Raw genomic sequence first — 26,586 nt, 5'->3', positions numbered from 1 at the left:
GTCTTGAAGGGAGGATCTGGGCAACACATCACAGCATCTACTACACTCGCTTATGGTATCTTCAGTTAAAGTTGACACATTATTTATCCTTCCTATTTCAATTGATTGGAATAGGCTCACGAGTAATATGAATAATGAAAGAGAAGTAAAGGAAAACAAGAGGGAGGTAGAGATATGATGAAAAACTATCAAGGTGTGTACAATAGTCCCTTAAGATGTAAATAAAAGAAAGTACTGATTATGTGTAAAGTTGAATATTGAGAAAAGATGATTATTAGGCACCAAACATAATTTAGGTACTCATTTCGGTACCTTGAACATTTGATATAAGTGGAAAGTGAAAATGTTATAAAGAATGGATTTGATATTATTCATTTATTTGGTTATTCATTCATTCTAAACTTTTTATAGCATATATATAATTAAGACTTGTTTTTGCCTTCTAAAGTTTCTGTCAGATTGGAAAGGGAAAATAGTTTTAAAACCAGGAGTCATTGATTGCTCTTCAATGTACAATTACAGGATAATCAATAGAAATTTGCATGAGAAGTTTGTTATAAATATCAGAAAGACTGATATGTCCAAGTAAGTCATTGTCAAAAGGAACTTGGTGTTAGGAGAGAATTTGGTTTAATAAACATCACTGAAATAAATCGGATTGACTTTATTGTCAAAGTTAACAACAGTGAATGCAACAACCCACTGTGGCCTACCAGTGATCACATTTCCCAATAATAGGCACTTCATTCCAGATAAATTCATGTTTTTGTTGGGTTAAAAACAATCAACTCAGTGAGAATATAGAATTATTAAAAACTAGTCTGGGTTTATATAGGTATGAAATGGTAAACAACACTGGAAAAAAAAAAAAAAAAACCTCAAAAAGAGAAAACATATATAGTCCTAGAAACATGTAAGCATTTTTTAAATTTCTGGAGTTACTAAACTAGAAGCATATTTAACTTTTGAAATTTACAACCTAGGAGAGCAAATTCTACTAAGGAGTAAAGAATGTCTTCTTTTTCTCATTCTTCACTTTTTTTCTATCCAATAACCTAAAATATCCTAGCTGTCTCTGGGAATTATGGTACTCTTATCCCCTCAGAGATTACAGAATCCAAGGTATTGATCTAATATTTCCCAGCATGCCCACAATGAAAATTGCCTTTCTCTATGAAAAAGCTTTATACTCTCTCTGACAATAATAACAAAAACCTCCAGTTCTATACCAAAATAAAAATTTGCAAGGATACTAGTAACTATTCATAGCACACATAATGTTATGAAACCTGTCATAAAGATAAAACAGCTATCAAAAATGGAACTTCCAAATTAATAAAAATGCTCTGTATACCTACCACAATATAGGAAATTTGTTTTGGTAGATTATATTTAGATGAACAAAGTGCAGCATATGAATTGGATGGCTAAGCCTGTCTTTTTATATGTGACAACTTGAAGACATTACCTGATTTTACTGATTTTGACAATCTACAGAAAGTGAAGAGACACGCTTCACATTTTGCTCTGTGGGAAAATCTGCTAATTAGAGTCAAATGGAGATGGACAATAAAGCACTACTTTCCAATCCTGACTGCCCTGGGACCCACAGGAAGTAAGGAAGGGTCTCCCAATAACAGACTGTCTTAGATGTCATTAAGGCAGTCACCTTTCATTTAATTCCAAACTGTGCTAATGTGATATTCCAATTTTGTGTAAAAAGTAAAAAAGCAAGGAAACAAATTATTCTGTTATGAAAACAGATTTTAGCAGAATTTTATGCAGTATTTAATTATATTAAAGCCTCTGAAATAATGTAGCAGTTGGCTAAGCAGAGAAGACGCTTTATATGAGGTTTTGTTTTTATTGAACCAGGATTGGCTGAATGGCTATTTTATGGACATTCTTAGTACAAAGTTGTGAAAAATAAAATTACTTATTAGCCCTTGCTTTTAGGATCCCTGCAGTTTATCAGTACACAAAATATTATAGACTCACAGAATTAAATGGCATATTTTGGTCATATTCATAAACTACATGAACATATATACATACTTAAAAAAGATGGACATTCTTATTTGCTTTGGGAATGATTTCTACTTTGATAAGATAGTGAGTGGAGGCATATTTTTTAGCACAGACAAGTCGGAGAATGAATATGGTGCACTTTTCTGGGATAGTCTGAATATTCAAAAACCTTTGAAGATAACCTTTCTTTGTGAGGGTTCCCAAGTTTTGGTTGATGGTTACTGTATGTTTCTGTCCTATTAAAATTACAATTTTTTTAAGTTAGGTGAAAGATTGGGAGGGAACAGTAATATAGCAAATATGTGGCGGTCAGGAGGTTGGAATAGAAAATGGGTGGATTACTAGGTTGCCAGCGTTCAGAGCAGGACAAAGAACCAGGAGGTAGGATCTGAACTGATGAGAAAGGATAGGCCCTTAGTGAGATAGGGAAAGGGTAACACTCAGAGTCGACGGGACCATATTACATGACAGTGTGAATGTTAATTGCAAACATAATGAGTCTAAGAGACTGTGAGCCTTTGTTAGATCTTCTGCCCTTTCATGCACTTCCTGTTTAGTGGTGAAATGGCTCCCGGGCTTCGCATGCCAAGTTGATGAAGAAGAGGAAGAAGTATTTGCTCATGAAATCCTTACAGCTTTGTGCCTTAGTAAACTGGCAGTATACCCAAGGATTCCATTGACTTTTACACAATTAGTCTTTATCAATCAGGAAACAGAATGTTGCCAATTGAGCACTCGTTGTGTTCTGAGACTTTTACTCCTTAGGAAATAGCTAATTCTGAAGAAGATAAACCAGGAATAGAAGTATCTGTAATAATAAAATTAATATAGGCTAGAGCTTTTCAGCTAATATAAAATTCTCAAGGCACTAAGGGGTTTATATTCTGTCTTTCTATTCACCTAATACTCCACAAAAATTCTGCATATGAATCAGACATGTTTCCTTATGAGTCTTATGCTTGGCATACAGGTGATCATAGTTACTCCTACTTTCCAACTTTCTGACATTCAGAAGTGACTGGTAATGAAATGAACTTTAGAGGAGTGAGTCCTCATCACTGAAAGTATTAGGAAATGCACTAATGATACTGAAAGAGACTTCTAGATAACAGCCTAGGCCAAACTCAATAATCTGTATGATCCAGCACAACCCTAAGATACAATATCTTTTCTCACCTTACATTGTCTTTCTTTTTTCTGCTTTGATTACTCTAATTCTACTCACTGAGGTCTAGGTCAGGTAGCATGTTTTCCCCAAATAACATTACTTCCTATGGTTGTTAAGAGGAATCAGTGAGCTACTGTGTGTGTGTGTGCATGTGTGTGTGCCTAGACAGATATACACACACTATCTATCTATCTTAGCTCAGTGCTTGGCGCATAAGTGTTCAATTATTGATTTTGCTTTTCTCCACAATCACAAAATGTCACATTAATCTCTTTCCTTCCTAGTCTTCAACAAAATTTGACTGTGATTTTAAAAGTTAGTAATTGTTTTTATGGTCATATTTTTCTTGAATTGCTTAATGTCTTGCATTATCTTTATGTTTACTGAAGACTGGAATCAAACCTTCCTCTTATTTTTATTTCCCACAGTTTATAGTCAAAGGCTGAACACATAAGTGGTCAATGAATATGGAGAGAGTTAGCTTTACAAAGGAGAGTGAACAAATGTGTAGTTTAAAAATCACATGATATTGAATCTTATTACCCCAATTTATGTGGCCTGGGAAAGTCTTACTCTTTAGTTTCCTCATTAAAAAATGGGTTCAAAATTCCCATTCTGCCTTCCTACATGTATTGCTATAACCAGAGAACTGGGTAAATGTGAAGGACCATGCAGCTATATAGCACTTTGGTTCAGTTGCCTATTTGGTTGCAATTTATCAAGTTCACAATGAAAAGGGCAATTCTTCTCTAGCGGGCCATTCTAATGACAAATGCATGAAATATTTTTCTCTGTTAAAAAAGCAACACATTGCAGGCCAACCATGATATTCAGTTAATACTTCTTTATGCATTATAAGGATAGAAACTTTCTTATATCCTATATGAATAATTAGAGGATTTCAAGTCACTGGAAAACAGTGGCTCACCACAGTCCTCCATTAAGACTGTGGCTCTGGGGCCACATGGCAATGCTCAATAGCTCAGATGCTATTCAGACATCCCGAGAGGAATCAGAGGTTCTTGTAGAACTCTGACCAGCATAAACTCTCATGTCAAGACACAATAGTAAATGCCTTTATTTAGTTAGAGGATGGTTATTTAAAGTCAACACTTACAATGATTATCTCCTTATTATAACCTCTACTTAACAGGTCTACACTGAATGTAAAATCCACAAACTAGTCAACCCCTGCTCCACACAGCTGTCAGAATTATCCTCCTAAAGACAAATCTGAATCATGTGAATCCCTGTTGTGCTCAAAATACAAATCAAATTTTACAGCTCAGAAATCAGTGCCTTTGAGGCCTCTGCTGCTTTCCTTTAAACTTATTCAACAAATATTGATTTATTGTCTACTATACACCCTCACTGGTTCCTCACTGTTCCCAAAACACACACTAAGCTTTTCTGCCCTTCTGTGTTTGCCCGACCTGCTCACCCTGTCTGAAATGCAGTTTCTCCTAGGCACCTGGTGAAATCCTTCCCAGCCAGGTCCATTTCAAATACCAACCCCTTCTAACAGCTGTATGCACGTAGTTCTCTGGTGTAGCTCTGTTATAACAGATCACAGCCCATCCTGCAATTTCTACCCTTCAGTAGAGCTCTCTTAGGTGTGAAGGGCTATGCCTTTTATTTTTTATTTATTTATTTTTTTGAGACGGAGTCTCGCTCTGTCGCCCGGGCTGGAGTGCAGTGGCCGGATCTCAGCTCACTGCAAGCTCCGCCTCCCGGGTTTACGCCATTCTCCTGCCTCAGCCTCCCGAGTAGCTGGGACTACAGGCGCCCGCCTCGTCGCCCGGCTAGTTTTTTGTATTTTTAAGTAGAGACAGGGTTTCACCGTATTAGCCAGGATGGTCTCGATCTCCTGACCTCGTGATCCGCCCGTCTCGGCCTCCCAAAGTGCTGGGATTACAGGCTTGAGCCACCGCGCCCGGCCGGGCTATGCCTTTTATTTTGGATCCCCATCCCCCAACAACACTTAGCTTGTAGAATTAAAAAGATTTAAAACTAGTTTATTACATTCAGTTTATTCATAAAATTTGCGCAAACAAAAAGGATTTGAATGCATAATTGGATCAAATGTTTATGTACTAATTGATTGCTTCTCCCCTTTCAACAGTGACTTCAATAATGGATTCGCTCCAAATTAATCAAATTGCTGAGTTTGTAAGAGGGCAACACAAATAGTAGAAGCATTTTCATTATTCATGTTTTAATTTAAACATAATTTTTAATTTAAAGCAATACTATTGTATTTTAGCCTGATGTGATCATATGTTTATGTACTGTGTTGAAATGCAGTTCAAAGCAATCATCTATTTTAAAACATAACAATGTGCATTGTATATAGATGTATATAGATGTATACAATGTACATTGTATATAGATTGTATATGAAGGCTACGTAAAATAATTGACTACAGCTTTATCTACAAACTAATGTCTGTGTATAAAAGATACCAGTACAACTAATTGAAAAATAGGGAATATCATTAAATCATATTTTGGCATCTACAAAATACGAAATATTGTTATCTCTTAGTTAATTTATGTTACCTCATGCAGTGGTAATGTGTTTTTCTTCTGATTCGCCCTCATTCACTCACCCACTGGCAGGGTTCTGTCCTAGGACAGTTAGCCTAGACAGTGTTCCAATCAGCAGCACACTCTATTCCTGCTTAAGTCCCTAAATCCCATGTTTAATTTTTTTACTCTGCTGGGATAGGTTAGACACCTTAGGAGATCCTTCAAGATTCTTCAGTGATTCTTCTTGGAAACTCGGAGCTGGTCTTGAGTCACCCCTCTTGGCTCTCTTCTCAGCCCCATCCTGTCCCTCTGACTCCCAGAGTCTATCCTTGATCTCACAAAAAGAAGGTATCTGCAAGCCCAGAAGACCTCTCAAATCTCCTTTCTTTATAACATTTTTATATGTTTTCTCCTAAAGCATTATTTTCCAGACATATTTTACACGGAGAAGGGCAGAAGGGAAATAGAATGTTGTTCTTTCCGTTCTTTACCTTTTTATTGTCATACAATGGTATTTTCTCTGGTGTGTGTCCTTAAAGCCAGCCAAAACTCAGTGTTTGAAGTAACTGAGAGAAAGGTGATAGATAATTTCTTATACACGCTATAGTTTTGAAGCTTCCGTCTATTTTAAAGTACATATGCATATATATTTTGGCTATATACCTTAAAACTAAATGTTTTTCTCCCTTCTCAGTACCATAATTTGCTTTCTTCTTCTGTCTCAGAGTTTATTGTTACTGTCTCTAATCCAGAGCCTAATTTCAAAGTGGGTTGTAATTATATGGGCTTGCGTGGAATAAGGAGTCTATTTTGCACTCTCTGGGGCAAGGAAAGCATATATGCAAAGAAGAACACAGCAGATGTTCTTAACTGCTAACTTTATGGAAAAAAAGTATTTATTGCCACAAATGAATGACATCAACCTAAATATATCTATGTCTAAGAGACAAAAACAATAATTCATGTAACTTCACCAGGTGCATTAGTTTTTCTATTGGTATTTTAAAATAAAGAGGGGGATTACTTATAAGAAGGGGGCTATTTATTTTTGGACATATTTTTGCTTTATGTATATGTGATCACTCAAAATGGATGTTTGCAGACAATCCTAAGAAGATATTTTCTTATGGAATTTTTTATAAAAATGTGATATTTTAAAATTAAATTTTCTTGGTCCGTTTTGCATCATCCATGTTATAAAATTTGTAGGAACAATATTGTAGGAAGGAATGATCAACCCAAGATAAAGGAAGAAGGAAAACCACAAAGCAGAGCAAAATGTGTTTAATTTAACACAATCTAAATATTTTACATATAACTTGGACATGAACAATTGAAATTAGCTCATTTAATGAGATGGTGAACAAGGTAGTTGGCAATTGTTTCTTATTTATATACTCTCTCCTATTAATTGGAAAGTAAACCAGGAAGAAAGGAATAGTTTTGAAGAAACTGGCTAATTTTTGTTACATTGGAAAATGCAACAAAGAGAGCTTATCTTTACTCTTCTAGTAATATACATTTACCAAATTCTAAAGTGAGAAGCTATCTTAGAAATTGTCTGGTATAACTTTTTCACTTTATTTCTCCAGAAATTAATGCCCAGGCAAATCATGTAACTGGCTTTATGTTACACAGCTGATTAGAGATGAAGCTGGGACTTGATCCAGAGAATTCCTGACTTTGGATTTAGGGTTTTTTTTTTTTTTCCTTGTATCCCATAGCCTTTAAAATAAAATCCAATTGAAAATGAGTTTACATACTTGGGCTAACTAGAGCTATGGTTTTCCAATGCTTCTCAAAGTGTTTAGGGACAAATCAACTGTTAGTAATAAGTATGCAACAGCATTTTAAATCCAATTTGTAGGCAAAAATTGTATTTGGCTCCATCTCTTTAGCCGATATAGAAGGAAGATTCCAGCCAAAGTCGCTGTTTTTCCACCACCCCAGTTCCATCTGTCTTTCTCCTCCCTCTGTCATTATGTTACTCTATTACATTTTAAACAAGTCGATGGAGGGAAGGGGCCTCTTTTCACTTCTCTAGAGTTAAAGCACTGTGATGGTTCTGTAGGATTTGGTTCAAAAGATTTCCCACTCCATTTGGTTGATTGCCATGTAGGTACACAATATAAAAGAAGATATTAGGGAAAAAAATGAGTGTATCTTTGAATACTGACTTAAGGCTAATGTGCATTTATGACTATGAGTTGCGTGTTTAATCTTTATAGATGTGAGACATTAAAGGAATTCCAAAAATTACTGTTCTTGAGGAGAAGGACAGGCAGACATTTTATTTATTTATTGTATCATAATAACTGTTAATGATGCTTTAAATAATGCGATCGCCACTTTAGCAACATAACTTTTAAGAAGTATTGTCAATATTAAATAAAAGTGGCAAAGAAACCAGATTTACATAATGAGGAATTCTCAGTTTTTTTACTGGCGGTTTTAAAATAATTACGTATTACTTTCAGTTTGACATAACATAAAAAAAACAGAAGAAATTGGTTGTTTTTATCAAGCTGATTTCTGTCCTGTTTTTTTTCTTAGCATTTCATAGCTAAGCAAGGTCTTACATTTGATTCAACATTTCTAAAGTTATCATTACTAAAAGAATAAAAGTGTATTCACTTACGGCCCTGATGCTTTCAAAATGTCCACCTTCTTCCTCAAAATCAATAGGCTGTCCTTTCAGAGTCCAGTAGAAAGTGACATCCAAACTAGCATCGTGAATTGCTTTGCAGTTAAGAACAACGCTTTCTCCCACTGTCAATTCTGTTCTTTTAGGAGTAAGTTCTATCCTTGTAGGTTCTATAGAAATAAAAATACATTAATTAACATAACTAACCTGTTGTGTTACCATATGTTATATTTTACGTTAAATAATTGAGAAAAGAAAAAATCTTCACAATACAGTTGCTGCAGATACATATACCTGATTTTTTTACATCTTTAAATAAATTATTATTAAGTAAAATATTAGCTTTTGGATGCCAGGGCGTATTACCATGCTTTTGCAGGGGACACATGATTTAAGAGCCTCTGTTCCTATTAAGAAGGTAACTTGGATTTTAAAAAGACAAGAGACTACCTAATTAGAAGCAGCATTTGACTTTATGGAAGGAGGAACATTAGAAAAAAAGAAGAGGCTGTAGCCTCTTTGACCACTTTCAAGGATCATTAGGTAAATGAAAGAATTTTTACAATAAAAATGTTTTCTGTTTCAGAAAGAATTTAGGGAGGTTTCACTTCTTTAAAGATGAGAGGAGTCTACAGGGCAATAGAAGCACCTTCCTGAAAATAACTATCTTAACAGAGATAAAAATATAATACTACAACGACACCACCTTGTATTTGCTTTACACTCGACAGGAAGCTTTTAGGAGTAGAAAAGTATTTCATAATCAGCAGAAGGTACCTCTTTTTGTACCTTTGCTGTATTGTAGATGGCTTAATTGAGATACAAAAAGAACTGTAGAAACGCTGAATGAAAATGTTTTTTGAGAAAACAATGTTTATGTTTAACTTCTTCATGATTCAGTTAAAATTTAAAAATAGTCACATTTTTTACTGGGTTTAGAGCAACTTTGAACAAATAAAGGTTAATACAGGCTTTACATTTAAGAGTTAAGTTAGTGTAGCTGATTACATTATAATGTGTTTTGAATATAGTAGAGAGGTGATGAAGATAAGATTTTGGTTTTATCTTCTTTCCTAATTAGATTACTGTCATAGATACAAGACAATTAACAGTGATGAACAATTGGCTTAAATTTCCTGTTCTAGGTCTATTGTTTGCAACAGTGCAGTCTGATGAAACACCACTTATAACCACTGATCAGATCCTTTAATATTCCACACCTTTCTAAGCAGTCACTGAGAAAAAAGTGCAATTCTGGGACAGGAATGTCACTGTAAATATTAACATTCTGGAAGTCAAAGATTCTATATGGCATTCTAAGTTCTGGCCTCATCAGAGAAGACAGAAAAATGCAGTACACTGTAGTTTCAATTTTGTGGGGATTGGAGTGTTCTGAGTAAATAATTAAACTCATGATTAAGAAAACAATATTTTTGTTGTTATTTTAAAATTGTCTTTGGATCTAATATTGCCTTATTATGAAATGGACCGACTAGCACACAGAAGGAATAAGAACTAAAGACTGTGTGTAAGTCCAGTAATGCATTATATAAATGAAAGTATATTTTAAAGTTTGTTCTTTTCATTCTTGATGTTCTCTCTTCTAAAATATCAAAGGACTGGTTATTTTAATTACATTTTTATTTTAAAGACAGAAAAAAATAATATTTTTATATTTTTATGACCAGAGTGTGGTTTACCATATGATGCATGCACAATGAAAACAGTTAAAGATACATTGTGAAAAACGTCTGAAGGGAATGCCTAAGATAGATTTTCTATCACTAAACAATGACATAGAACCTCAACAGAATGTTCTAGGCTTGAAATCGAGCTCATTTTAGAACTAGAAAATGAATGGGAATATATAAGCAGTAATATTAATATTTCTTATATAAAATAAAGGCATATAAAAATTTCATTGATACAGACATCAACAGCCAGCTCTGGAACGAGTTTATCTAATGCGAAGTGCTATACTAACCCTCCATCATATCCTCCTGCTGCTACTCCTTTCTGCCCCAAATCCCTAGTTGAACTGATAATAGAGTAACATTACTGACTGATGCTAAAGTTATTCTTGGTAGAGGAAAACTATTTTTATACTATTGGCATACTTTTAAATTTTGAGACACTGACTAAAACTTCAGAAAGCTTGCCTCATTCTCTCAGAAATTTTATTCAAAGCAAAATAAAATTTCTGCCAATAAGAGGTTCCTTCCTTTTTGGTACCCTAAATGGTGGAAAGTAACAATTTGGCTGTTTTAGTTCTATGCTTGCAATGTATTTTATAAACAGGAGCATGTACACACTTAAGTCCAAAGATATATGCATTCATATTATATTTATTCTCTTTCTGATAAGACCATGAGACTATGGCAGTAAAACATTTACCCATGTTGTCTTACCTTTTACAGACAGCGAAGCTATAATTTCAGCGGAACCAAAGACATTTTCCCCTCGGCAAACGTACTTTCCCTCATCTGATTTAGAAGCATTTAGGATCCGTAGACTCCCGTCTGGAAGAATAGCTATTCTGAAAATTATTTTAAAAAAGTTTTTTTTTTTTTTTTCTGTTTTACTGCAATCAGCTAAATAGTAAGAACCAATGATGAAGTCTAAAACCATTTCTAGGGTGATAATAAATAAGATAAAGCATCACTGTGAAAATACGCAGTGATAGTAGAAATATTTTGCCTTTCAAGAAGTATAATAAACTTACTTAAATCTTCTTATATTCAAAAAGGTTAAGGAGTTACAAGATATTTTTCTTTTGACATTTTTTGACAGTTAATTTTAAAACTGGCAGAAAGGGTGACCCTGAGTTTGGTTATTAGAACTTGTTACTACAATATCACCCAGTGATATTTTAATATTAAGCTTGGATGTTTCACCTAAAACCAAGAGTGACCTCAAAAGTCAAATATATATATAAAAAAAACCAGCATAAAAACATAGAGGAGGACAAGTACAGAACACAAAATTAATTGTATACAGCCAAGAGATGATTTATGGCAGTTCTTCTGTGTTGCCACCAGAGTAGCAAGAGTGTGGGCTGCTTGCACTGCACTTTTTAAACATAAGAATATTATATCTAAGTTTGCATTTGGGCTCTTTCAAGACCTGTGTTAAAACTGGACCTTCACTTTCATATGAAGGTGAGAAATTAAAGCATTATTAAAAATTTTTAGAGGTTCAGTGAAAATGAGGCTGACATTTGGAATTACCATATTCTCCTATGTATTCGTCATTCCAGGATTATACAGATTTCAAATTTAAGTAGTACTTTTGTCCTTTTCTCCCTTCTATACTCCAGAAATATAACCTATTATTTCACCAGTGCATCGACCTACTCCAGCAACCTGAAACGTAATAGACACGGCTGTTGTGGTTTTAGTCAATATGCCACTAGCTTTGGGTAAGAACCAGTAGCCCCTGTGAACTCTAAAATTGGATCCTCCTGATTCTAAGAAGGACAATTTTTTCAATGGAAATGTGATGATATTAAACTATTTAAGATTTAGAAATAATGACCTAATGTTTAGTCAACATTCTTTATGTTATTTTAAAATGTGTTTTCAATTTTGCCAACTAACCAGAGCTCATGGTTATTTACAGCATTGAACTTCATAACAATTGATATTAGATTTTAGGCTGCTGAGAAAAACTGCCTATGAATTTATACTTACACATTTTCATTAATAAAGATATCAGTTTGAAAACATCATATGGTTTCCAATATGGATCAAACTGGATTTACGATGTGTAAGAAGGAAGACAAATTTAGAAAAAAGCCAAAACTAGAAACGGTGAATTTCATTTTGTCGTTTAAGTCTAGGAGAGATGCTGGCTTAAAACATTTGCAAAACACAATGCCCCTTAAGAGTAATGTAATGCATTCAAGATTGTCAATGAAAAGTTCTATTCATTATATAGCATTCATTTTCTGTGAAAATGAAATGAAATTTATTCCATTTCAACCCCAAAGTTCCTATGCTACAAAACTATTAGAAAGCAAAAATTATACTTTTTGTAAACAAATAAGCATCCTCTTGTAAGAATTACAGATGGTTGACATTTATTTAACTTACTATAATTTATGCTGATTGTTAATATCTTGAAAATATGTGGATTTTACTGACTGGAGTGAATTCTAATCTAGCAGGTAAGAAGTTTGGCTTAAAAGTTTACTTCCTTTGAAGAAATAAATATATCCCAGACACTGGCAGTATTATAGTTTTTGATTTAAGATGACTGCTTTCTTACTGACAGGAGGCAACATTTACATAAACTATTAAAGATCGTTTATGAATGCCCTGTACTTTAGGCCCCGATCCATTTGGGGATGCAGGATTTTGTGTACCACAACTTTTTTTTTTTAATTCAATTTATTTTATAATTTTCACTTTTATTTTAGAACCAGGGGATACATGTGCAGGTTTGTGACCTGGGTGGGTATATTTCATGATGCTGAGGTTTCGGATTGATTGATCCTGTCAACCAGGGTAGAGCACAGTACCCAACAGTTAGTTTTTCAACTCTTGCCCCACTTCCTCCCTCTCTCCTTTAGTAGTCCTCAGTTTTTATTGTCTCCATTTTAATGTCCATGAGATCGCATTGTTTACCTCCCACTTAAGAGTGAGAACATGCGGTATTTGGTTTTCTGTTTCCGTGTTAATTCACTTTGGATAATGGCCTCCAGTTGCATCCATGTTGTTGCAAAGGACATGATCTCGTTCATTTTTATGGCTGGCTAGTATTCCACAGTGTATATGTACCACATTTTCTTTATATAATCCACCATTGATGGGCACATAGGTTGACTCGATGTCTTCATTATTGTGAATAGTGCTACAATGAACATATGAGTGAATGTTTCGTTTTGGTAGAACTATTTATTTTCTTTTGGATATATAACCAGTAATGGGATTACTCAGTTGAATGGCAGTTTAAATTCTTTGAGGAATCTCCAAACTGCTTTCCATAGTGGCTGAACTAATTTATATTCCCACCAACAGTATGTAAACATTCCCTCTTCTCCACAGCCCTACCAGCATCTATTGTTTTTGTCTTTTTAATAATAGCCACTTTCACTGGTGTGAGATGGTGTCTCATTATGGCTTTGATTTGCATTTCTCCGATGATTAGTACTGTGGATCATTTTTTCATATGTTTGTTGACTTCTTGTGTGTTTTGTTACTGTTGTTGTTTTAAGACAGAGTCTCACTCTGTCGCCCAGGCTGGATGGAGTACAGTGGTGTAATCACAGCTCACTGCAGCCTCAACCTCCAGTGGTACAAGGGATCCTCCTGCCTCAGGTCTCTCCTCGCCCCCTGTGGCCCGCTATGCCTGGCTAATTTTTTATTTTTTATAGAGGTGTGGTTTCGCCATGTTGGCCAGTCTGGTCTTGAACTCCTGGCCTCAAGTGATTTGCTCACCTTGGCCTCCCAAAGTGCTGACATTACAGGAGTGAGCCACTGCACCTGGCTGGCCTCTTATATGTCTTTCTATGAGAAGTGCCTGTTCGTGTCTGTTGCTCTTTTAATGGGATTGTTTTTCAGTTGTTCAATTGTTCGTGTTCCTCATAGATTCTGGATATTAGACCTTTGTCGTGTGCATAGTTTGAGAATATTTTCTCCCATTCTGCAGGCTATTTACTACATTGATAGTTTCTTCTGCTCTGCAGAAGCTCTTTAGTTTAATTAGGTCACACTTGTCAATGTTTTTTTTGTTGTGGTTGCAATTGCTTTTGAAGACTTAGTCACAAATGTCCCAAGGCCCATGTCCAGAATGGTGTTTCCTAATTTTTCTTTTAGGATTCTTATACTTTGAGGTCTTACATTTACATTTTAAATCCATTTTTAATTATTGTATATGATGAGAGGTAGGGGTCCAGTTTCATTCTTTTGCAAATGACTTGTCAGCTATCTCAACATCATTCATTGACTAAGAAATCCTTTTTTCATTACTTATTTTTGTCAGCTTTGGTAAGATGACTGTAGGTATGCAGCTTTATTTCTGGTTTCTCTATTCAGTTCCATTGGTCTATGTGCCTGTTTTTGTACTACTACCATGCTGTTTTAGTTGTTGTAACCTTATACTATAGTTTGAAGCCCTGTAATATGATGCCTCCAGCTTTGTACTGTCTGCTTAGAATTGCTTTGCTTATTTGGGCTGTTTTATGGTTTCATATGAATTTTAGAATAGGTTTTTCTAGTTCTATATATTAAAAAAAAAAAAACATTGGCAGCTTGATAGGAATAGCGTTGAATCTGTAGATTGTTTTGAGCAGTATGGCCATTTTAATAATGCTGATGTTTCCAGCTTTGCTGACAATATGATTCTATACCTAGAAAACCCTAAATACTCTGCCAAATGGCTCCTGAAACTGATAAACAACTTCATTAAAGTTACAGGATACAAAATTGATATACAAAACTCAGTATCATTTCTATACATAACAAGCAACAGTGAAATGAAGAACATAATCCCATTTATAATAACTGCAAAAAATTAAAATACCTAGGACTATATGTAACTAGGAAGGTGACAGATCCGTATGAGGAGAACTATAAAACACTGCTGAAAGAGATAATAGAAGAAACACACAAACGGAAAAAACAGTCCATAATATTTTTTGTCTGTTAAGTGGCAGTGCCATTTCTCCAAAATTCTGTCCACTGAATCAAACTGCAAATGCTTAACAACTGAGCTTATTTTTTTTAACTTCACAAAAATACAGATTAGATAATGTGATTTATATTACAATATCTGGTTATTGCACACATAATTACTTCTATGATTTAATATTGAATTAATACTTCCTTACAATACAGGCCCTTTGTCTTTACTCCTCTACTGTTACCGTGTGGCTCTTACGTTACAGAATTTTCATATATGGGGATTAATTCTGCTCAGACATTCTTTGACTTGAAGAAAGGGAGTGAAGGGAGAAGTGAGGTGAAGGTTTTTAGGGGATGGGAGAGATTTTGTAAATTTAAATTAGCATTCTTGCATTCAGGATCAAGTCACACTTATGTCCTAGGCTCTACATTTCTCCATAAGTTTCTGTCTAGCCTGAAGATGTCTTGCTTCTCACCTTGCACCTAGTTACTCAATCTCTGCTTTGTTCATCTGCCCAGTAGCCCAGTTCATGTAGGATATCATTGTGATTACCCCTATCTTGCAAGAATTTATTACTGACTTCTTGTTGCCTATCTTGATTTCGGGGCCATTTTCTGGATCCTATGTTTGTTATTTCATTTTATTTTTATTTATTTTTGAGACAAAGTCATGTTCTGTCACCCAGGCTGCAATGGAGTGGTACAATCATGGCTCAGTGCAGCCTCAACCTCCTGGGATCAAGCAATTCTTCCTCCTCATCCCCCTGAATAGCTGGGACTACAGGCATGCACCACCATGCCTGGCTAATTTTTGTATTTAGTTACTTATTTATTTGTAGAGATGGACTTTGCCATGTTGCCCATGATCTGCTCAAACAATACACCTCTTGGCAACCCAAAGAGCTGGGATTACAGGCGTCAGCCACCACACCCAGCCTGGACCCTCCATATCTATGTTTGGGTTACTGTCAGATACTACACAACTTAGTTTAAACCTTTACAAATAGATTGCTTGCCTAGTAGTACCATCTGTTTACCCATTGCGATATTATTTAGTGATCTCTGATTTCTAGATTACATTAATAACAGAAATTTATTTCTTTACAATTCTGGAGACTGGACAGTCCAAAATCAAGTGTAAGAATGGTTGGGTTTGGGTAAGGGCTGTCTTCCTGGCTTACAGATTGCTGCCTTCTCACTGTGTGCTCACGTGGCCTTTCCTCAGTGTGTATATGTGGCTGAGAGAGAGAGAGAGAGAGAGAGAGAGAGAGAGAGAGAGAGAGGTTTCTCTTCCTTTTCTAAAACATCACCAATTCTATTGGATTGGGAGACTATCCTTATGAACACAATTAACTTTAATTACTTCTTAAAAGCCCTACCTCAAATACAGTTACATTGAGGGTTAGGGCTTCAACATATGCATTTTGGAAGGACACAGTTCAGTCCATAGCATGTCCTTCCTCTCCTTCCATAAATTCAATTATTTTTCCCCTTAATGTGTTGTGTAGTTGTAGGAAGCCAGAAAATAAATACCGAGACCTCACTCTTCTTTATCACTTTCACTGCCCCATTCCCAGGGACAATGGAGCCCAATGATGTATTTCTTAGGGGTCAGTCTCTTGGGGCATGGTGAGAGTACTGAAGGGTAGAGAATTAATCTGGAGAGAAGAATGGAGGATAACTGATCAGGGTGTGTCACAATAGTTGCAAAAAGCTAGAAATGAATTCTTAGACTTAAGATAGTTGAGAGAGTAGAACTTAGCCAGTAAAAGTTCATTTACAGATCAAAGAACAAACCCCCACCAAAAGTTAAAATGACTTGTTTAAGCCCATGACTTATTTATAAGTCAATTTTCACACTGCTATAGACATACCTGAGACTGGGTAATTTATGAAGTTTAATTGACTCACAGTTCTTCATGAATGGGGAGGCCTCAGGAAACTTATAATCATGGAAAAAAGGAGGCAAACATGTCCTTCTTCAGATGGCGGCAGGAGAGACAGAGAGCCAGGGTGGGAAGAGCCCCATATAAAACCATCAGTTCTCATGAGAACTCGCTACCAATCCGGACAACAGCATGGGGGAACCACCCCTGTGATACAATCACCTCCCAACGGGTCCCTCCTTCAACATGAAGGGATTACAATACTAGATGAGATTTAGGTGGGGATACAGAGCCATACTGTATCAACTTATTAATAAGAAACACAATTTATAAATGATTCCTATGTATCATATGTAAACACTTTAGAAAATAGAAAAGTAATAGTTTTCCATTGCTGCATAACAAATAGCTATTAATGAATTAAACATTCATTTATTCTTTTGGTTAGAAGTTTGGGTGGATGGGCTTAATTGGATTTTCCGCTAACAGTCTCCAAATGTGTTGGCCAGATTGGGCTCCTCTCTGGAGACTCAGGAGAGAAAGCTGCTTCCAAGCTCATTCCTGTTGGCAGAATTTGTCTTGTATGTGTCCCTGTTCCCTTGCTGTCTGTCAGCTGGTTGCTGCTTTCAGCTTCCGGAAGCCACTTACATTCCTTGGCATACATCCTCTTTCACCAGATTAGATTTCTTTTTGGTATCATATCAGGGTGGATATTATATCATAGAATCATTAATTAATCATTAAATAAGACCTTATGTTTTAAAGTAGGATAGGGCTGTGTTCAAATGACTGACACTGACTACTCTAGGTGTGATCTTAAGCAAAGTTTCTTAATTTCCTTCCTAAAGGTAAAACTGTCATAATATCTAACTAGTTCCTTAAAAGTATTGACTGGATAATATATGTATGTGTAGTGGTGTGTGATATATATTAAATTTTTCTCAGAATGTAAGTGAAATGTGTAATAAATTTTACAAAGGAAATTGTAGAGAGTGCCAGGAAATAACACATAAACCTCAGCTATTTACAGAAGTAATTAAGTCTTTTCTCAAGGAGTAATATTTGAGCTGAGAACTGAAGGGTGATTGATTTGAGCTTATCATTCAGTGTGGGAAAGCAGAGGGAATTGCATTTGCAAAGATCTTGAGGTCAGAAGGATCAGGAAACGTTGAAGAAATGGCCAATCATGATGGCAACAGATGATAGATGGTCAAAGTGGGGCAAAAGATGAGACTGGAGGTAAGCAAGGGGGAGACCCTGTAGAACCTTGTATCCTATGAAAATCATTTGTTGTTAATTTTAAGGGCAATGGGAAGCTACCAAAAAATTTAAACAACTTTATTGAGGTATTATAGGCATACAATAAGCGCACGTTTAACGTATATGCTTTGAAAAGTTTTCATGTATGGATGTAGTCATAAAATCATTACCATAGTAAAGATAATAAACATATGCATCACCCTCAGAAGAATCCCTGTGTTCCCCTGCATTCCTCCAGCCCCTCTCACCCCATCTTTGTCCTAGGCAACTACTTATCTGTTTTCCATCACTATAAGTTAGTTTGCATTTTTCTAGAATTTTATATAAACAGAATAATACATTATATACTTTTACTCTAGTTTATTTCACTTGGCATAATTAAATTGAGATTCACCCATGGGGCTCCAATTATTAATTCATTTCCTTTTATTGCTGAGTAGTATTCCATTCTGTGTATATACCATAATTTGTTTATCCGTTTACCTGTTGATGGATGTTTGGGTTGCTCTCAGCTTAGGGCTATAAAAAATAAAGATACCATGAACATTTGTGCACAAGTCTTCTGTGGATATATGCTTTCATTTCTTTGGGGTAAATATTTAAGACTGTAATGACTAGATCAACTTCTTTATGCTTACGTTTACCTTTTTAAGAAGCTGGCAGAATCTTTCCAAGTGGTTGAACCACTTTATATTCCTACCAGCAGTGTATGAGAGCTCTTGCACCACTTCGTACGGTCAGTCTATTTTATTTTATCTATCATAACATGTAGGTAGTAGAATCCATTGTGGCTTTAAGTTGCATTTCCCTAATGATGAATGATCTTGAGCAGTTTTTCATGTGTTCATTTTCCATCTGCATATTCTCTTTGGTGAGCTAATTGTTCAACTATTTATCCATTTTTTTCAATTTATTCATTAGATTTCAATATTTAGAGTTCTTTTACAGTGTATAAATAACTTATTTTTTAGGTATGAAACATGCAACTATTTTCTACCAGTCTGTGGAATTTCTCAATGTTTTTCCAAAAACAGAAGTTCCTAATGTTGAAGTTTAATTTATCAATTTTATTTTATGCATTGTGCTTTTGTTTTATTCAGAAATCTTTACCTAACCTAAGGTCACAGAGATTTCTGTTTTTCTTTTCCTGGAAATGTTACAGTTTTAAATTTGATGTTTATGTCTGTGATAGACTTTGAGTTACTTTTTGTTTGTGGTATGAAGTAGAATCTTACTATTTATTTATTTTGCAAATGGTTATTCAATTGCATCATACTTTGATTTTGTATGATCTGAATGTTTGTGTACCCCTCAAATTCATATGATGAGCCTCTAATTCCCAATGTGATGATATTTAGAGATGGAGTCTTTGGATGGTAGTAAGATCATAAGGATTAATGTTCTTATAAGAAGAGACATGAAAAAGGTTGTTTTCTATCTCTCTCTACTCTCTGACAAGTGAGGACACAGAAAGAAGATAGCCATTTGCAAACCAAAAAGAGGGCCTTCACTAGAAACTAATCATCTTAGCATCATGATCCTGGACTTCACAGCCTCCAGAACTAGGAGAAATAAATATGTAAGCACTCAGGCTACAGGAATTTGTTACAGCAGCCCAAACTAAAACACTGTCTTTTCCCACAGACTTTACATCACTGTAAAAAATCAATTGGCATATATATGTAGGTCAAATTCTTGATTCTCTGTTCTGCTGCATTGATTTATCTGTCTTTATGACAAACCCACGCCATTTTGAATACTATAGCATAAGGACCGCTCTTGAAGTCGCATAGATTGAGTGCTTTTACTTTACTCTTCCTTTTCAAATTGTTTTGGCTGTTCTGTGTCCTTTGCATTTCCAAATGAATTTAAGAATTAGCTTGTCAATTTCTAAAAAGCGTGCTGAGATCTTGATTGGAACTTCAGTGAATATATTTACAGAAAAATTTACATCTTAATATTGAGTCATATAACTCATGAAGAAGACATATCTCCATTTATTTAGGTCTTCAATTTCTCTAAGCAATGTTTTATAGTTTACAGTCTATAGGTCTCAGACATCTTTTTAAAGGTTTATATCTATATTTTTGGTGCTTTTGTAAAGTGTTTAATAAATGAACATTTTGGAGATAATTGTAAGGTCACATGCAGTTTCAAGAAATAAAACAGATTCCTTCTATGCTTTCCTCAGTATTCTCCAATGATAATCTTTTGCAAAATTAATTGATGTTTTTATACTCGTTCATCTTAATTTAATTTTTCCGGTTTGACTTACTCATTTGTGTATGTGTACATTTTAAGTTTTATACAATATGTATCACCACTTTGAATTTGTGTATCTACCACCACAATCAAAATACTGAACATTTCCAACCCAACAATTCTTTATTTTCCTTTTTATAACCACACTCATCTTCATCCTACATACTCACCCCACGATTTACTTCCTAATTCCTGGCAACTGCTATTTTCTCTCCATTTATAATATTATTTTTCCATTTCAAAAAAAATCTTAAAGATGAGTGGACTCTAACAGTATGTAACTTTTGGCGATTGGCTTTTTCAATCAGTTTAATTTCCTTCCTGGAGGCTCATCCAAATTGTTGCTTGTATCAGTAGTTTATCTCCTTTTATTGCTGAGTAGTGATCCATGGTATGGATGTACCATACTTTCCTTAACCATTCAGCTATTGAACAACATCTGGGCAGGTTCTACTTTTTTATAATTACAAACAAAATTGCTATGGGCATTAATATACACTTATTTATGTGAACATAAGTTTTAATTTCTCTGGGAAAAATGTCCAAGAGTATAATATCTGGGTCATACGGTAACTGCATATATAGTTTCGTAAGAAACAGTCAAAATGTTTTTCAAGGTGGCTGTATCATTTATCATTCATACTAGCAATGTATGAATGATCCACTTTGTGTACACATCTTCACTGGTTAGCATTGGGTGGTGTTTTAGTTGTTTTGTCTTCTGATTGTAGTGATGTTGAAAATCTTTTTCTGTGCTTGTCTTCTGTCTATATATCCTCTTTGGCGAACTGTCTCTTCATATCTTCTGCTCATTTTCTAACTGGATTGTTTATTTTTACTTTCCTGATAAGTGTTGAGAGTACTTTATATATTCTAGATACCAGTTCTTTGTTGGATACGTGATTTGAAAACATTTTCTGCCAGTCCATAGCCTGACTTTTTATCCTTTCTACTTGAGCTTTCACAGAGCAAGAGTGCTTAATTTTGATAAGCACCAATCTATCAACTTTCCTTTTGTAGATTCTACTTTTGGAATCATATCTGCCAATTCTTTGTTTAGCCTTAGTTCATTATGCTTTCCTTGTATATATATTTTTAAATGTTTACAATATTACATTGAGATTTAAGTCTCTGATTCATTTTGAGGTAATTTTTGTGGAGATGTAAGACAGGTTGAGAGGTTTGTTATTGTTTGTCTTCGTTTTTTGCCTCAGGATATTAAATCACTAGCACCATTTTACAAAAGGCTATCCTTTTTCCATTGAATTACTTTTTTGCTTTTGTCAAAAATCAGTTGAGCATATTTGTGTGGGTTTATTTTTATCTGTGTTGTTCTACTGACCTATGTGTCTATTCCTGCACCAGCATTACACAGTCTTGATTACTGTAGTCATATAATAATCCTTAATATCGAGAAGAATAATTCATTTCACTTTGTTCTTCTTTGTCAAGATGGTTTTGCTAAGAATTTTGCATCTTGGTTCTTATGAGATATTGTCTATAATTGTCTTTTCTTTTAATGTTTTTGTCTAGTTTGGGTTTCAGCATAATGTTGTCCTTGTATAATGAATTGGGAAGTATCTGCTCCACTTTAAATCTCTGGAAGAGTTTGTGTACAGTTGGTATTAGTTTTGCCTTAAAAGCTGGGTAGAATTCTCCAGTAGAGCCCCCTAGGCCTAAAATTTTCTTTGTGGGAAAGATTTAAGCTACAAAATAAATATTTAAAAGAGACATAGGACTATTCAGATTATCTACTTCTTAAATGAGTTCAAAAAAGATTTTTAAGCTGGGGAATATAATTATAAAATATACATTTCCTTTGTTATTTACATAAATGCAAATTTTTCTTGGATTTTGATTCATTAGTTCTGGCTTAGCAATAAATTATTTTTTGTTCAATATGGTTATAATCTAGTAACAGGTGAATTCTAGTATATCATCACCTCTCAGGTATAGTCAAGTAAATGCAGGTTTCACTATTATCAGACACTATATGATTCAATAGGTAATTCAAGGGTGTCACATTTCTTCTCATAGGTTTTTAATATTTTTTTTCTCCTGGTCTTATTTCTATTTGGTTGAACTATAGAAAATTTTCATTACTTGGCTATTTTTATCCCATAAACATGTCAATTTCACTTGGTTCAACCTAATGGTTTTATAATAATTTTGTGTACCAGTACTCTTACAGTATTGTAGAATAGGAAGGTTATGCTTATGTCGGGAGTAGAGAAGTTACATATTTATTCCATAGAAGTTTTCTCTGTTTTCTCTGATTGCTTATGTCCTAAACTGGCCCAATATCTGATGCTCATTATCCAAATGCTACAGGTTAAAAATTAAAGCAGTTGAACTCATGAAGCTAGAAAATAGAATGATAATTACCAGAGGCTGTGGCAGCACGGGAGTAGGGGGTGATGGTGGAGATGAAGATGGTTAATGGGTACAAAAGTATAATTAGATACAATGAATAAAATCTAGTATTTAAGAGCACAACAGGATAACTACAGTTGACAATAATTTGTTGTATATTTTAGAATAACTGAGGGAGTACAATTCGAATGTTCATAACACAAAGAAATGATGAGTGCGTGAGGTGTTGGATACCCCATTTACCCTGATGTGATGATTACACATTGTATTCCTATATCAAAATAGGTCATGTACCCCATACATGTATATGTCTGTGATGTACCCATAAAAATGTAAAAACATGCTATGCAACTAGGCAGGTGGCTATCCCAGCACCATCAGCACGTGACATTGAATCTTTGGGAGGCCACCCATTGGGGGTCAGCTGAAGAGTTCTTCAATATATCACCTTTGTTTAAGCATACCTGCTGACACCTCTCCAATGACCAAGATAGAAAATACAGAACATGCCAAATCAAACAGTGACTTTTAAATTTGCCACATAAAAGCAGCACACAACATTTCTATTCACACTTCACTGGCAAGGCAAATGGTCTCATGTAACCTCAGAACAGCAAGGAAACACAATCTCACTATGTGTGTGGAAGAAAAACTGCAACTGTCTGGTGAATTAATGCTTAGTGTGTATCTTGTGCTATGCCACACATGGCAGAAGATATGAAGGAAGTTTTAAGGAACAATCTTTGTTCGTCCTAACAATTTAATTGTTCACATGAGAATTTCAGAATGTTAAAATTATGTATCAAACTATAATTCTAGTGTAGCTCAGAAGGAAAGACCAATAAAAGCTGGAGGAGTCCAGTTACAAGTGGATAAGATTTGATATGGATTTTAAAGAATGAACAGGAAGGAGGAAGTAGATAAAGATTTTGAGAAGAAAGGGAACAAAATGAGCAAAGGAGGAAAATTTAAAAGTGAGCATGGCATGTTTATAAGATAGAAAAGAAATAAAACAGACCAGAATAGTGTTTTGCTTTCAGGAAAAAGAGTTAATAACGTTTGGAGAGGCATGAAGGCAACTATACTGTCAGTAGCTAATAATGAACAGTGCAAGAAAGGAGCTACTATTCTCCTTATCATAGAAGAGTGAGTGGAGCTGAGCATTTTGCTACAGTGCTTTGATAAAGGGTTCATGATTCAGAGAACAGATGGATCCTGAAAGCCACCATAAATAATGGTACTCTTTGCTTTTGCCTCTACTTATTTTCTCTGAACAGGACATACAGTTCGCTCCTTTGAAATGAGAACCCTTGCAGGTTTTTTTTTTACACCGAGTATGGGGTGGGGATGTGGCTATAAACCAGGTCAGAAGAGAGAGAGAACTAGGATCAGAAAAACAGTGGCTATACAGAGGCTTTCCTCATCTCAGAGTTGAGAATATATGACGTGATCTGGGTTGACTATGTAGGCCATCTCCTTCACACCACAGGACTTCCAACAATATCCCCAAAAGAGCATGAATATATTCAATTTAACACCGAACAGAACTTAAAACTCTACCTATACCTCGGCTCCCTGTTTTGGTGGGCCATCCTTTGAAAAGGAAAGACAATTAAACAAGCAATTTTAATTAAAGGAGACAAGTGCTAAACACAGACACCTTTTGGGTGAAAGTGGTATCTAAGCAGAGACTTGAAAAAGTAATGGGAATTAGTACACTGAATAGCTGGAAGTGGAGAAAGAGTGAAGTGTTTCAGTCAGGTTCATCAACTACTATAGAAACTACACATTGAGTAGGTTCTAAATTCCAGGTACTGTAGATGGCTTCTGGGATATGATTCTGAATATGACCCAGTTCCTACCCTCAGGGACCACAGCATGAAAGGAAGCGTTAGGCAAGTAAGCAGGAAATTACCATGTAGTGCAATCAACTCTGGAAAGGGGTAAACAAAGGGAACTACTTGGAAGACATAGCAGGGGCAGCTCACCAGCATGGGGGCTATGAGCACGGTTAAGGAAGGCATCTCAGAGGAGCTGACATCTCACTTGGAGGTTCAAGATTAGTTAGCCTTATCTTTATCCTGGCTTGGAAGGGGAAGAGGTAAAATGACCTATGGATAAGCCTATTGAATTTTTTCTTATTTACTTTTCTGAACTCTAGTCTTTTTGCTCCTTTCCTTCAAATTGCACATTATTTCAGGATTTAATTTCTAAAATTAAAAATCTGATCACTCTTTGCCTAAATATTTCATGGCTCCCCATGCCTACAAGATAACATACTCTTTGGTAGAATAGCTGAAGGTCACCAAATAGTCATAACTTCGATTATTTCCTGCTCTGTACTGGGCAGATCTTGGAACTGTCTTGTAATGCATTCTCAATATATGCTTTATTTTATTGAGAGATTACATATGCATTTTATACATACAAACACACACTATACTGTATGAAATATACTCACATACTAAATATATAGTAAAACAAACAGTAATTACAAATTAGAATTAGAATTAAAAACAAGTATGTTATACCATTTTCTCCCTTCCGTCTTCCATTCCCCTCATGGCTCTCTTGCTCACTCTCTGAATTGCTCAGACCTCTATTTGGAGACTGTCATTCTAGTTATGTAAGACCACATGCTTTTCAGTGGTCAGATTCCTAACTATTTATCACTGCTCAAATATATTTGCCTGAACTCATCCTTAATTCAATTTACACAGAATTTTTCCTGCCTTCATTTTTGCTTCCTCAGGGCTTCATCATAGCATTTGTTACATTTTTTCTTAATAGACAAGAGACAGGTTGTTTAATCCACTAAGCACTATAGTTTCAGCATTTTTAAAGGGGAACATAAAAATCTGAGACCTAAAAAAAACTATTGTCTTGAACAATGAAATAATAACTGTAGTGTTGAAAATAATACAATGTAACATTATAACAATCAGCCAACTACAACCTAATTTTTCCATCATCATATAAAAGTGTTACCATCATAAGAATATAATAAAAATGTTAGGCTGGTATAGTGGCTCATGCCTGTAATCCCAGCACTTTGGGTGGCTGAGTTGGGTGAATCAGTTGAGGTCAGGAGTTCGTGACCAGCCTAGCCAACATGGTAAAACCCCATCTCTACTAAAAGTACAAAAGTTAGCTGGGTATGGTGGCAGGTGTCTGTAATCCCAGCAACTCGGGAGACTGAGGCAGGATAATCACTTGAAACTGGAAGGCAGAGGTTGCAGTAAGCCGAGACAGAGCCACTACACTCCAGCCTGGGCAAGAGTGACACTCTGTCTCTCAAGAAAAAAAAAGTTATTAGTCCTTTCAACTATAAAGTTATAAAAGTAAAGTAATTTTAAAATTTTTCTAGCAAAAAGCATCTTTTTATAGGATATCGGTACATTTTATTATTTTTGATATAATGCAGGATGAGATCTTAAAAAAATAAGAAAGCCTAGGACCTATGAAAGTCTTAAAATGTTTCTGCTAATAATAAACATTTACTGATCACTTTTGATGTGTTAGACATCATATTACTTTTCTTCCCAACTTTGTTTCATGTAATACTTCTAACCACTGTGTGAGTTGAGTATTATTGGTCTCATTTACTGATGAGAAAAATGTGGCTCTGTATGACTTACTATCTTGTTCAAGGTTATTTAGCAAGTGGCAGAAGCCTAATTTCAACCAGGCTCTTTGATTTGTTACATATTTTCTCATCAGTGTCTTCTTGACTAATTCGTAACCTCCTTCACTTTTTGTGTTCAAAAAGGACATCTTAACTGGCACGTAGTGTTTTCCAAGTACTGGATACAA

The 26,586-nt window shown here is 35.1% G+C and overlaps 1 protein-coding gene across 1 annotated transcript in view; it reads right to left on the bottom strand.

Annotated features, from left to right (window-relative positions):
• CNTN5 (contactin 5) overlaps positions 1 to 26,586 on the bottom strand; it is a 1,344,835-nt gene that overhangs the window by 159,184 nt on the left and 1,159,065 nt on the right. The window contains exons 14-15 of the mRNA XM_033204902.1: positions 10,778 to 10,905; positions 8,364 to 8,539 (exon numbers count right to left, since the gene is read on the bottom strand). Coding sequence (XP_033060793.1) covers positions 8,364 to 8,539; positions 10,778 to 10,905 — 304 coding nt within the window. The remainder of the gene's footprint in view (positions 1 to 8,363; positions 8,540 to 10,777; positions 10,906 to 26,586) is intronic.

This window comes from Trachypithecus francoisi, unplaced genomic scaffold, assembly GCF_009764315.1.
Source record: "Trachypithecus francoisi isolate TF-2019V2 unplaced genomic scaffold, Tfra_2.0 Lachesis_group8, whole genome shotgun sequence".
Taxonomy (NCBI): Eukaryota; Metazoa; Chordata; class Mammalia; order Primates; family Cercopithecidae; genus Trachypithecus; species Trachypithecus francoisi.
The sequence above is the reverse complement of the archived record's forward strand: the minus strand, read 5'-3'. Positions and strand labels throughout refer to the sequence as shown.